Raw genomic sequence first — 13286 nt, forward strand, 5'->3', positions numbered from 1 at the left:
ACAGGAAGGGGCGGAGTCTCGCGCTGTGGCGGGAAAAGAGACTCCTGGGAAGCGCTGGGAGGCCGTTCCCGCCTCCGTACGGCCCTCGCCGCCGCGCCCGCAACCAGCACTATGCCAGCGGCCGGCTCCGAGTCGTCGCGCCCGCCGTCGCCGCCCGGCGTGCAGGAGCAGAGCGCCGAGCCGCGGCCGCCGCCGCCGCCGCACGGGGAGCTGCAGTACCTGGGGCAGATAGAACACATCCTCCGCTGCGGCTTCCGGAGGGATGACCGCACCGGCACTGGCACCCTGTCGGTGTTCGGGATGCAGGCGCGGTACAACTTGAGAGGTGAGGCGGCCGCGTCATGGGGGCGGGCGGGCCCGGTGCGCGCGGAGCTGCGGTGGGGAGAGCGCTGCGGACAGGCCGGGCCCAGCGACGGGCGTTTAGCCCTAACCTCTGCTGCGTGAGTAAGGGGAATGGCTTTGGCCCCACTTTACAGACGCCGAAACTGGCTCGGACTCGAGACGTGAACTTGCATAAGGTCACACGGACTGGACGGACGGAGCAGGGAGGTAAAAGCAGGCCCTCTGGCTCTTAATCACCCTGCTGTGCTTTCTCTGTCCTAAGCGGGCTTGGCTCTGCAGCGCTAGCCCCAGACTTGAGTGCGGGAGAGGATCTGCCCAGGCTTGACCGAGGCCTTGATTGCAGGCCCCTTTTTCGCCACTCGTCTTCTCTCCGCGTTGACTGTTGCGCTTTGTTTTTAAAAATTGGAGCTCAGGTGGCGTGGGCGGGGCCTCGGCGTGAGGAGACCGTTGGCAAGCAGGGGCGGAAACTTGGGGCTCGTGACAGTTATCCCATCTGGTCCAGCGAGCCAGCTTTCCTCCCTAATCTTGAAACAGAAACGCGAGAATCGGAGAAGTTCTTATTAATTTTTTTTTGGGGGGGTGAGGGGGGGACCGTGCCACAAGGCTTGCGAGTTCTTAGAACCTGGGCCACAGCAGCGAAAGTGGGGAGTCCTAACCAGTGGACCTCCAGGGAATTCCCTTTTTTGCTTCGCTGGTGGCTCAGCTGGTGAAGAATCCGCCTGCAATGCGGGAGCCCTGGGTTCGATCCCTGGGTTGGAAAGATCCCCTGGAGAAAGGAACGGTTACCCAGTCCTGTTTTCTGGCCTGGAGAATTCCATGGACCGTATATATAGTCCGTGGGGTCGCAAAGAGTCGGACACGAATGAGCGACTTTCACTTTCCTGGGGAGAAATGTGTCTTGGAAGTTGTTAGTGCCAGGCTCTCAGGGGACAAACAGGTGGGATGGGGGTCGGCCTCAGACAAACGTCCGTGAAATAGGTGTGGAGGGTGATTGTGAGTGGGGAGACCAGCTGTTGAAGGAGGTGCACCTAGGTCAGGGCAGAAACCCTCTGCCACACACCCATTGCAGAGACTGGAAAATCCGGAGCTGCTGTGACCTGATTGGCTTGGACAGCTTGGGGAGTTTTGTCTTGAGTAGAGGGATTCACCTTCCTGCAGCTCCTGCATGGTAGCCTCCCGTGAGCCACAGGCGTCATTTTAACTCCAGCGTCTCTGCTTAGACTTGGGCGCTGTTGGTTATCTTCGCCTATCTTCAGCTTCCTCATGTGCTCAAACTGGAGGAAATGATCCCCAAATGGAGGGAGTGTAGGTGCTTGAAGACTCTGCCCTTGTTACATGAGTATCACCTGTACAGTCGGCTGAATAGGTACTGAATTTAGAGATAAGCTTTTACATTTTTCGCAGCTGTTTGATGCAGACTTACCACCTCCTGGTGCCTGTAAAATGGAGATCATAATGGAGCCTCAAGTAGGATTGTATTGAGGATCAGATAGGATTGTGCATATCAGGTGTTTAAACATATAACTATTTTTAGTTCAGTTAAAAATTAAAGGTTGAGGGCTTCCCTGGGCCTCCCTGGTTAAGACACCATACAGTACAGGGGGCATGGGGTTCAAGCTGTTATAGGGGGAACTAGGATCCCACATACAAAATGGATAACCAACAAGGATCTGTTAACACAGAACTATAACACATGGAACTGTGCTCAATGTTAGGGAGCAGCCTGGATGGGAGGGGAGGTGGGGGAGAATGGATACCTTTATGCCTGAATCTCTTTGCTGTTTGTCTGAAACTATCATAACATTGTTCATCGGCTATACCCCAGTACGAAATAAAAAGTTCAAAAAGAAAAAAGGAAACAAATATTTAAAAAATATATAAATAAAGGTTAATTTTCTTTGCAAATATTTAAGAACTAAGAGAGTCCCTTGGACTGCAAGGAGATCCAACCAGTCCATCCTGAAGGAGATCAGTTCTGGGTGTTCATTGGAAGGACTGATGTTGAAGCTGCAACTCCAATACTTTGGCCACCTGTTGTGAAGAGCTGACTCATTTGAAAAGACCCTGATGCTGGGAAAGATTGAGGGCAGGAGGAGAAGGGGACGACAGAGGATGAGATGGCTGGATGGCATCACCAACTCCATGGACATACATGGGTTTGGGTGGACTCCAGGAGTTGGTGATGGACGGGGAGGCCTGGCATGCTGCGGTTCATGGGGTCGCAAAGAGTCGGACATGACTGAGCGACTGAACTGAACTGACTCACTTTTAGCCAGGGCAATATCTGCTGTTACCTGGTGGTGAGCCCGTTCTTCCTGGCAGGGTAATCGTGCAGTAGGAGCCTTCAGGCTGTGTCCTAGGGCACATTCTGTGTGTTCTCTTCAAACCTCTGGGAAGGGTTTGCACTAACTGGGTAGTGGCTGCTGGCTCTTTCCCTGTCTACATGGGCCTCCCCGCCCCATCTCTCTGTGTGAAATTCCTGTGTCTGGTGGTCAAGGGGTGCAGGAGGGTGATCTCACCTGAAGTGTGTCGCTGACTTGGGGCTGCAGCCTTGGGAACCCCACTCTGATCAGGGGGTGCCCACGTGGCAGAAGTCACGGGTTTCCAGCTCCTCTGCAGTCAGTTCCCAGGCCTTCTCTCCTGGGGCGTGTCCTCTCTTTTTACAGAAAAAGTTGGATGGCATGTTCTGTCTTCTCATCTTGAAATTACATGGCAAACTGTTTTCCAGATGAATTTCCTCTGCTGACAACCAAACGTGTTTTCTGGAAAGGTGTTTTGGAGGAGTTGCTGTGGTTTATCAAGGTAAAGAAGTTGCTGCTATTGGAAGTCAACAATCTGTTGTCAGTACAGCACCAGCAAAATCCTTTTAAAAGTGCATCATGTCACTCCTTGGCCTAAAGTCTTTAGTGGCTCCTGTTTTATTCAAGGTCCTTACAGTCCTGTCTCTGCTCTGGCCTCAGCCAGAGTCATGCTCGCTTTGCTCCTCTCACCCTGGCCTCCTTGCTGATCTTTGAGCACACCAGGATGTCCCCATTTGGGGCTGGTACTCACTGCTCCTGCTCCTTGGAATCCCTACCCCTATGTAGCACCCTCACCTTCAACTCTCTATTCAGTTTTCCCTGCCTCCGATCTAAAACCATGATTACCCCCACTCCTCCTTTGTTTTTTCTCTAGAGAAGCCTCATCTTATATATATATATATATATATATATATATATAATGTCTTCTCCCTTTACCCTCTTCAAGGGAGAAGGCAGACAAATGAATAAAATACTATCATTTAAAAAATTTTTATTTAAAAATTTTTTGACGTTTAGAAAAGTACTATAAGCTCCACGAGGGCAGAGAATTTCTCTTGTCTGCTGTTGCGTCCCCTGGAACACAGCCTGCCGCACAGTAGGCACTCACAGGGATTGCTGACTGAATATAGATCCCAGCCGTGCTCTCCTGGGGGGTAAGTTAGAAGAGGCTCTTGAGTATTAAGCTGAGCACGGTGATGGTGGGCAGCGGCCACACCTGTCTCCCCCCTGCATCTCTTCATCTCCCCTTCATCTCCCCTTCATCTCCCCTTCATCTCACTGGTCTGAGACTCTGGCCAACACTGCTCACAGGGTGCCTAAAGAGATGGGCTCTCTTCTGGGCTGGGCTCAAGCTTGGGCTTTCTTCTGTGGCTTGTATCGTCTTGGGCCAAAGCAGGCCCAAGACCGCAATGCATTTTAGCAAAGGTTGAGGTTTGGATACAGATCTCAGAAGAGGATGTTTGCAGACAAGCTAGAGCCCAGGCTGAATGGATGGGGAGGGAGACTTTTGAAGCAACATGAGTGAACAAGAAATGAGTCACTGAAAGTGAAAATAATTAGTACAAACTCAATGACAGAAAGGGAAGAACTGAGATGCTCAGAAATAGAGATCATGCACTTGTTTGATCATAAAGCTGGAGTGCAGGATTCCAGTGAGTCCTCACCAGGAAGACAGCAGACCCGCCTCTGATAGTCACTCCATGGGTGACTCAAGATAGAGGAGTTGGCGTACCTACACTTCAGCTGGTGTCTTTGGGCAAGATGGGGAGATGCAGTCTGTGCCTTGGTTCGTATCTGTTGAGGGCCAAGCATTTGCTTGTATTATCTACTCATCCCAGTAATGTGGGTGGTGATTGCTACTTCTGTGCTCTTTCTTGGGTGCAGATACTGAGGCTAGAGGGGTCAGGGAGCTGGTCAGAGGAGAAGTGAGGAGACAGCAGGCCCAGCACCCAGGTGTGTGGCCTCACTGTCTGCTTGTAACCATTACAGCACATCCTACCCAGAGGCCAAATGGGGTCTTGACCTGGATGCACCATCAGGATACATGGACCACCTCTAATGAGATGAAATACATAAGAGGAACATAAAGCTTATACTTGGCACCAAAAAAACAAAACAAAAAAACCCACAAAAACCCGCCAACCTGTACTGTGCAAGTACAGGTTGATGAACATAACTTGACAGTGGATCTTGTAAAGGTATGTGGCTGACATATTTGACAAAAGCTAATACTGATCAGGCCTGTCCGTGGAAACATCCTATATACCAGGTCTAAGACGCACCAAACACATTGCGAGTGTGGAGTAGATTCCTTCTGGGGTGTTACACTTAGTCACAAGACACATTTAGTTAAGAAACAGAACTGTTAGATGGGAGCACTGAAAGGACTTGGAGATGTTTAGAAGTCCTGGTTGAGAATAGGAAAAAGGATTTGAGAGAGTAGTTGCAAAGAAGGATCAGACTGTCTCGGGGGTCTTTGGAAAGTCTGGGCTGGGACCAGCCTGCCTAGTGATGGGGCTCGTCAGGTACTGCCCCTATCTGTCAGCACAGGCCCACTTGTGGGCTTGGAATTCACTGGATGCCGCATCTTTTACAGGGATCCACCAACGCTAAGGAACTCTCTTCCAAGGGAGTGAAAATTTGGGATGCCAATGGGTCCCGAGACTTCTTGGATGGCCTGGGCTTCTCCGACAGAGCTGAAGGGGATTTAGGCCCAGTTTATGGCTTCCAGTGGAGGCATTTTGGGGCTGAATACAAAGATATGGATTCAGGTGAGGAGCTGGAGGGGGGCCTTGGATTTCCTGAGTGCCTTTCACAGCCTGGGTTTGTCTTGTGGCTGCAAGTGAAGCCTGGGGGATAGGAAGCTGATGATGGGGAAATGGATATATAACTTGGACCTTGTGAGAGGCTGCTTCGCATCCAGGGGGAGGGTCGGGTCACATACCAGGTGGTCAGCACTTGTGGGTCTGGGCACCTTCCATACCTTGTTCATCAGCAGACAGTGACCTGGTGGGTCGGTCGGTCGCTGTGTTGGAGGCAGGTTGGAAGTTCATCTGGGGATGAGTCCCAGGGACTGACTGCCCTGTGGTCACCTTGATCTTCCTTTTGAAGACTGAACCACCCAGCACGCTGCCGGTGGCGCTGATGTGACAGCACCCGTCTTGATCGCCCTCTCCTCCCCACCCTGGTGGGGTGGAGATGAAACATCTCACTCCTGGACGCCCACCCTCCTCTGTCACTTGGTGGCACCACCTCTCACACAAATTAGCGTTGGTAAAACCCACAGCACTTAACAGATTTCTCCAGCTTTGCAAATTTGTGTGCAGTTTCAGCCCATGGAGATTTATGTAGCCATCAGCACAATCAAGACACAAAACTGTTCCATTACAGGTCATCTTTTTAAAAATCTTTTTCTGGAACTGTGATAGTGACAGGGCTTTCTTTCCCCAAATTAAGAACTCCTGGACTCAAGCATAGTCTGACTCCAGCAAATAGACATTTAACCATAGAGATGGAAGGCTTTGCACATCTCAGCTTCCAGTTCAGAGGCGGCAAGTTCAGAGACCAGACATGAGAGAAAAGTACAGGGTGGTATATAATAGACAGGTTTCCTGATGTTTACAGGTCAGTAGCAGTTTAGCTGTTACATTGTAATTTTTGGTAGGAATGTTGGAAGGCTAGTATCTAGATGACAAAAAGGAATCCTCATCGTGGGTTGTTGGACCATGTAGGGTAGGAAACATTCTACTGCAGATGCAGCCCTGCCTGGCAGTGACGTGGGACAGGAATCGCCGATGGTACGGACACGATGTCCCCTGGGGACCGCTAGAAGAAACTGATTGTTGAGGATGAAGGAGGTTTAGCGATAGGAGAAGGGGAAGGAGGGACACCTTGGCCAAGTATTTAAAAGTCTCTTAAGTAGTGGGAAAATAGACTTACGGCTCCAGAGGACAGACCTAGGAGCCCAGACTCAACATAACCCAGCAAAGTATGAGACATCAGTACTGTTCACTGGATATTGTGTGACTGGGCCGGCGGGGCCTCGGGGGGAGGACAGCGTGCTCGGTGACCTGGGGCCCTCTCCTGGGGTGCCGTGGTTCACATGTGCGGTGGTCTCTTGTTTTTGCCAATTCTGCAGAGTATTCAGGTCAAGGAGTAGATCAACTGCAAAAAGTGATCGACACAATCAAAACCAACCCTAACGACAGAAGAATCATCCTGTGTGCTTGGAATCCAAAAGGTTGATGGTGCCCCAGTCATCCTCCCGTGTCCTAACTGAGCCTTGAGCAGAGGCACCGGGTCGGAGGTGGTCCTAGGAACTGTCCCCAGCTGCACAGCTGCTCGTGTGACCCTGGCCATCTCCCAAGTGGCCCCGTTTTTACCTTCAGAGAGCGACCTTGGGCCCAGATGGAATTAATTTGTGTTTATGGGCTTTAATTATAAAAATACCCATGAAAATTTAACATTTTAAATTGGGACAGTTGGAATTTCAGATCGCCTCCATCTCACTATTATGAGCCTTTTTAAACAGTTGTAAAATTAAGTTCTCCTGAGGTGTAGTAAATAGCCTGAGTGGAATTTTTGCATTAAGGATAGCAATTTGAATACAGGAGGGTGAGCCTGAGTCAGCAGTCTCTCATGGTCCCTGCAAATGAATTAATTCCCCCTGTACTTGTGGCTTGGTGCCACGGAGGTGGCCCAAGTAATTTATTTCAGCTCGGATGAGAGCGGGTGGCCTCAGCAGTCCTTGTACATCCACAGAGGTCTCACAGTGATGGGCAGGTCTCTGTCGGCGTTATGCCAATCTGGGGTGGGAATGGTTCGTGGGGGTCACTGGCCCAGTGGCTCTTCTCACCATCTCCACTGTAAGAGCTGGCTTCTGCTGCTTTTTGCTTTGCTTAGAGTTATGTTCCTTAAAAACCACCTCCTCTCCTGACTTGGACGTGTTGGCCCCTCAGATCTGCCTCTCATGGCCCTCCCCCCATGCCACGCCCTCTGCCAGTTCTACGTGGTGAATGGGGAGTTGTCCTGCCAGTTGTACCAGCGGTCGGGGGACATGGGCCTGGGTGTGCCCTTCAACATTGCCAGCTACGCCCTGCTCACCTACATGATCGCACACATCACGGACCTGAAGGTGGGCTGCTCTGGGTGAGGTGGAGTGGGGGACTAGCCTAGAACACTGGGCTGTGAGGTCCTGTCACGTGGGAGAACTGATGGCTGAGAATTCCAGCTCTTTGTAGTCTTTAGATGCGCTCTGTGTAAATGAATGAACTGCTTGCTCACTGACTTGCCTGGAGCAGTTAATATGACTTTGGATCAACTTTTCTCAAAAGCAATACTGGTTAAATTTTCTTGTGAAGAGCTTTGGAATGTCTGCATGCCCACGTGTTTTTACATGCTGTGTTATAAAGGAACTCAAACTAAAGCCTTGACAGTTTCGCTTTCTTCTGTGGGGTTTAGCCAGGTGACTTCGTGCACACTCTGGGAGATGCACACATTTACCTGAATCACATCGAGCCACTGAAAACTCAGGTAAGAAATGTACCTGTCACACTTTGGGGTCTGGTACCTTCTCTTGAGACCTTGTCCATATGGGAGGTGTCCCTCTTGTAATAGATGTTCTCCTCCAGGCTCTGATGGAGCTAAGAGGACAGTCTTCCAGGTCTGTGGATGGTGATGGACAGGCAGGGACCAGGCAGATGGGCCCCAGTGGCCACAGACACTGAACGTGACAGGTGCTGTGAGGTACTGCACGAGTATATATTCTTTCCCATTATGGTTTGTCCTAGGACATTGAATGTAGTTCCTGTGCTATACAGTAGGTTCTGTTTACCCATTTTATGTATATCAGTTTGTACTTGCTAATCGTAGCCCTCCACTCCCTTCCCCCTTGGAAACCACCAGGCTCTTCTCTGTCCATGATACTGTTTCTGCTTCAGGGATAGGTTCATTTGTATCATGTTAGATCCCACACTTCAGTGATGTCATGTGGTATTTGTCCTTCTGACTTTGCTTAGTATGATTTCCGGGTCCATCCATGTAGCTGCTAATGGCATTTCATTCTTTTTATGGCTGAGTAGTATTCCATTCTGTGTGTACATGTGTGTGTATGTATCTGTATATATACATGTGTGCAGATATATACATATGCACAAACCTGATGGTTGTGTCCTTCTCTTGGCTATTGTGAATAATGCTGCTATGAATACAGGGGTGCATGTATCCTTGAATTATAGTTTTATCTAGATATATGTCCAGGAGTGGAATTGCTGGGTCATCTGGTAATTGTATTTTTGGTTTCCTGAGGAACTTTTCATACTGTTTTCACCAGTGGCTGCATCTGTTTACATTCCCACCACTAGTATAGAAAGATTCCCTTTCTCCACACCCTCTCCAGCATTTTATACTTTTTAATGATGGCCATTTTGACTGGTGTGAGGTGGAACCTAATTCTGGCTTTGATTTGCATTTCTCTAATTAGTGATGTTGAATATTGTTCCATGTATCTTCTTTGGAGAACTGTCTCTTTAGGTCATCTGCCCATTTTGAAATTGGGTTTTTCTTGTTGAGTGTATTACAGAGCTGTTTGTGTATTTTGGAAATTAAGCCGTTGTCAGTTGCATTGTTTACAAATATTTTCTGTAGATTTTTTAGTTTTATGGTTTCCTTTTGCACATCTTACAAGCTGTGCAAAAGCTTGTAAGTTAGATTAGGTCCCCTTTGTTTATTTTTATTTCTATTGCTTTGGGAGACTGACCTAAGAAAACATTGATATGATTTATATCAGGATATTTTACCCATGTTCTCTTCTAGGAGTTTTATGGTGTTGTCTTATTAAGCCTTTAAGCCAGTTTATTTTCAACAAAGGATGATTTAAGTGGCAATTTAAAAAAAGGAGTGTCTTAATGAACTCTGAAGGAAAGGAAAAAAACTTGAACCAGAAACCTTTAGCCCCTTCTGGTTAGATCTGGGAGAGGGTGACCCCAGGGTTCATCTGGATACTCTGGTCATGCTGACAGAGGAGGAGGGCATGCCCTGTGTCCTCGTCCTCCTTGCTGCTGGTCCAGCCCAGGAGTCCTGGCTTCATCCCTGTGAGTTGTCAACATGTGTCCTCTTTCCTTGTCCTTTCTGCCAGGGACAGTTGGGCTAGGCATCATGGGACTCAAGTAAACATCCTGTAACTACTTCTTAAAGTAAAAAACCGTGCCTTGTTTTTAACAAATTTAAGAACTTAAAGCCAGTGAACCACCAAGGCTCCTGACACCATGTGATCCACTGATCACCCTTCACTCTCCACGGGGTGAGAGAATGGGTCAGCAGCATTTAGTAACGAGGAGCGAGGTATCTTCAGTATTCCACCCCTACAAAATAATACTTGCCTGGCAAAATACTGTGATTTGTTTCATGAAGGGACATGGGGAGCAAAAATTAAAGCAGGGCGTATGGATCTGGGAAGATAATGGTCTTATGTTGTTTTTAGCTGCAGCGAGAACCAAGGCCTTTCCCCAAGCTCAAAATCCTTCGAAAAGTTGAGACAATCGATGACTTCCAGGCCGAAGACTTTCAGATTGAAGGCTACAATCCTCATCCGACTATTAAAATGGAAATGGCTGTCTAGAGTGCTTTTAAAGGCATTGTTTGAAGGATATTTACACCCAGGTAAAAGTTCACTGGGCTCTAAAGGCGAAGGATCTAGGTCAAAACGTGTTAGTGATCTATTGGTTGTTATCCATTAACTTTTAAGAATGTTGCCACTGGCAAATAAGAGCTGTGCTGTTCTCTTAGTAATAAAAGGCCTTGGGTTTGGGTGACTCACTGAGGGTGTCTGTACATACAGTGATTTTGAATAAAGACAGGAAAGAGAATTTATATATATTAATTCAAATTTCATAGTGTTTTTAGGAAAATGGTCAGTGCATTTCAAGAATTATATACACTATTTCCCTAAATCTGAGCAAGCTGGGTAACACCCATCCGTCATGTTAATGCCTAGTGTGGTTATGAACGTTTAAAGTTTTATATCTTGCTACAATAAATGTTCTGCGTTCATGTTTATTATTTATTTGTGTAGTTCCTGCCTAAAGTAGATTAACTGAACCCTCCTAAATAAACACACATGTGCTGTGTTCTGGTTTGGATGTGGCTTAGAGAGGGAATATTTTAGAAATGCTGAGTAAGCTAGTTCACCCTGTTTTTCTGTGTTTCATCTAATTCTGGCTTTCTTTATCATTAAAAAACAATGATTATCTAGAATAAAGGCTTTAAGGGTTATAAAAATAGTTGATACCATTTTACCCTCATTAGCTTCAGCACAGTGTGAATTCTCTAATAGGCTTACACTGAGCAAGAGAGAGAGGCTGAGCCACCTCAGGGCCGTCAGTGATTTTTTAAACTTTTGTTGCAGAGCAGATACTGCACAGTGCTGCAGCACTGTCTGTATTACACTGACTTATGACAAGTGTCTTTTTTAAAAAGATTAAGGAAGTATTTCAGCATGCTGCTTGTTTTCAAAGTACAGTTCAACGTCTAGGTATCAGCATGTGATGAAAAATTTAGGAACATCTTTCTGTACTTTGAATTAATTGGAGCTATTTTTGTTTAAATACTACACAGGAGAATTTTTTCTGCTAAAAGAATCAAGTAATAATGATGACTAAGCTGATCCCTGAGGTTAGTACGACTTTTAGCTGAACTTGTCTTGATTGGTAGGATGATTTTTTTTTTTTTTTTCCTTCTATTTTTGTAAAACCAGACCCAAGAAATCTTAAGCCTTTTCACTTAAAGCAAAAGGTGTCAGAGCTGAGTGCTTAATTCCCTTGAGCACTTAGAAGCTTCTTCCAGACTTCACCATCTGGATAGCGGTGTCTCTTTACCGAGTCCTCCTTCATTTCTGTTGAATAACCAGCATCCTATCAAAGACAAAAAATGGAGTTGTTAATAACCTCCCAGAACAAAAGCCATTTATTTTACTTCTGCTGCTCCAAGAAATGCTTTTAAGTCTCAGCCAGAGGCAACTGCATTAACATTTTTAAAAGTTCAGTTTGTTTGAAATGGTGGAGAGATGCCCTGCTGCTTCACAGGGTTAGGTAACTAATCACACTTCCTTAGTTCCACCTCTGCTGGTGAAAATGAGCCCCGATCTCTTGAACAGGGGGGTCAATGAAACAGATTAAAAAAAAAAAAAGGTGCAGTCCAAACCTTTTGCTAACTTGCTAGATGGTGCCTGGTTTTTAGTTCTGTTGCACGGGGTGGGGGGCAAGGAGTGCGTGTTTTCAGGTCCAGCTAGTGGGGAAAGGCTGCTGGGAGAGAAGCCTTGTCGGGCTGTTTCACCCCAAACCCTGACCTTTGTGCCTGGGGACTTAAGACTAAAGAACCATTTGTTTCTAGATAATGAAAACAGACTCAGAGGAGACCAAGCTTTGTGCCCGGGGGTCTAGCTCTCCAGAACAGTAGGGCGGGGCCGGCAGACCTTCTGAGGAAGCCTGGGGGGTGGGGGCACTGCATGCTCACCTTTGGAGGCAAGTAGGCAGCCTCCCTGATCAGCACAGGGTACTTGAAATGCTCATGCAGGTGGTCGACATATTCACACATCCTGGGAGGAAGGAGTCAGGTTGGAGTAACAATGCCTTCAGTTAGATGGGCTGCTGGGCAGAGGGCCGAACACCACTGAGAGAGATGGACTCGGTCTAGGGGTGGCTGATACCCCATGGTTCTAGGCAAACCCTTCAGCCTTTTTCTCATCCCTGAAAACCTGCAGGACCTTTCAAGGTTGGTCGAAACCCACCCCCCTCCTTGGTTCTGTTTTGCAGAACTGAAATGGGGGAGGCAGAAAACCCTAGGAGTGGTGGTTTTTAGTTTAAAATCTCTCAGGTGTTTTAAAACTCAGCTGAAGAACCAAATATTGCTTTATAGAAGTCCCCGTAAGACCCTCCCAGGTCCCCGTAGACAGACTCCTCAGTCCTGAACTTGATGTTCACCTTTCCCAGGCATGTCTTCATGCTCTCACTACATACTCCTAGTGATGTCTGAAGTACGGTATTTAATTCTGGGAAGAAAGAAAAGCATAGTAAAACCGTATGTGTGCAGGTGACTAGAAGGAGACTGTCCTAATTTAAAACTCATCTGGGGCATGTTGAGAAATGAGATGGAACTAAAAGATGCAGCCAGATGATGAAGACTCCAGCGTTGGGAAGAGACTGGACAGAGGCAGACAGTATGTGATGAAAGCGAGGCTTTAGAAAGTCAAAAATAGCAACTGGGTTTTGGGTTTGCATTTGGTTTCAACTCTCCCCCTTCCCCACACCCCCGCCCCCAACTTATGTACCTAGAAAACAGCTACCAGGAAACCACCCTTTAAAAGAAAGAAGACTATATTTAGAGGTGGGTCTCTAAACTGAGTTCTAGGATGTGCCAAGTGGCCAGGGTTCTTTGTGGACTGAGAGGCAGTACTGACGGTAACGCCACATCACTGACCTGTCTTGGAGGCTTGCAGAGACAGATATGAAGTCAAATATGATCAGATGCTGCACCAGTTCACAGAGGCCAACTCCCCCGGCGTGCGGGCACACAGGAACTAGAAGTGTAGACAGGTTGCCACTGAGTGCCAAGGAGGGCAGAGGGGGAGGTATGAAGGGGGAATCTGTG

At 47.7% G+C, this 13286-nt stretch overlaps 2 protein-coding genes across 14 annotated transcripts in view; one reads left to right on the forward strand and one right to left on the reverse strand.

Annotated features, from left to right (window-relative positions):
- TYMS (thymidylate synthetase) lies at positions 1–10696 on the forward strand. Of its 6 annotated transcripts, none has more exons than XM_086373057.1 (7): positions 1–325; positions 3071–3144; positions 5239–5413; positions 6781–6882; positions 7601–7776; positions 8103–8174; positions 10123–10696. In XM_086373057.1, the coding sequence occupies exons 1-7, from the start codon at positions 112–114 to the stop codon at positions 10258–10260; spliced, it is 951 nt and encodes a 316-aa protein (XP_086229183.1). In that variant the 5' UTR covers positions 1–111; the 3' UTR covers positions 10261–10696. The 6 variants fall into 6 exon arrangements, with proteins under 6 accessions (XP_086229183.1, XP_086229187.1, XP_086229184.1 ...); XM_086373059.1 differs by lacking the exon at positions 1–325 and adding an exon at positions 813–1708; XM_086373061.1 differs by lacking the exon at positions 3071–3144.
- ENOSF1 (enolase superfamily member 1) overlaps positions 10508–13286 on the reverse strand; it is a 23138-nt gene continuing 20359 nt past the window's right edge. For 4 of the 8 annotated variants that reach the window (XM_086373055.1, XM_086373056.1, XM_086373052.1 and 1 more), the window contains 3 exons: positions 13116–13215; positions 12153–12234; positions 10508–11551 (listed from right to left, as the gene is read on the reverse strand). In XM_086373055.1, the coding sequence (XP_086229181.1) occupies positions 11450–11551; positions 12153–12234; positions 13116–13215 (284 nt within the window). In that variant the 3' untranslated portion in view covers positions 10508–11449. Of the gene's footprint in view, positions 11552–12152; positions 12284–12515; positions 12688–13115; positions 13216–13286 lie in introns of those variants that run through there. The other 4 variants (XR_015153897.1, XR_015153896.1, XM_086373054.1 and 1 more) reach the window with 2 other exon arrangements.

This window comes from Bos grunniens, chromosome 24, assembly GCF_055505025.1.
Source record: "Bos grunniens cultivar Pamir isolate PY7600 chromosome 24, Bosgru_T2T1.0, whole genome shotgun sequence".
In the NCBI taxonomy this organism is placed as follows: Eukaryota; Metazoa; Chordata; class Mammalia; order Artiodactyla; family Bovidae; genus Bos; species Bos grunniens.

What these genes read in the sequence shown, in the direction of transcription:
- TYMS (XM_086373057.1), top strand. Translation starts at nt 112, where the DNA reads ATGCCAGCGGCCGGCTCCGAGTCGTCGCGCCCGCCGTCGCCGCCCGGC. An exon ending in CACACATCACGGACCTGAAG is followed by an intron (nt 7,777 to 8,102) that starts GTGGGCTGCTCT and finishes TGTGGGGTTTAG; the next exon opens with CCAGGTGACTTCGTGCACAC. An exon ending in TCGAGCCACTGAAAACTCAG is followed by an intron (nt 8,175 to 10,122) that starts GTAAGAAATGTA and finishes TGTTGTTTTTAG; the next exon opens with CTGCAGCGAGAACCAAGGCC.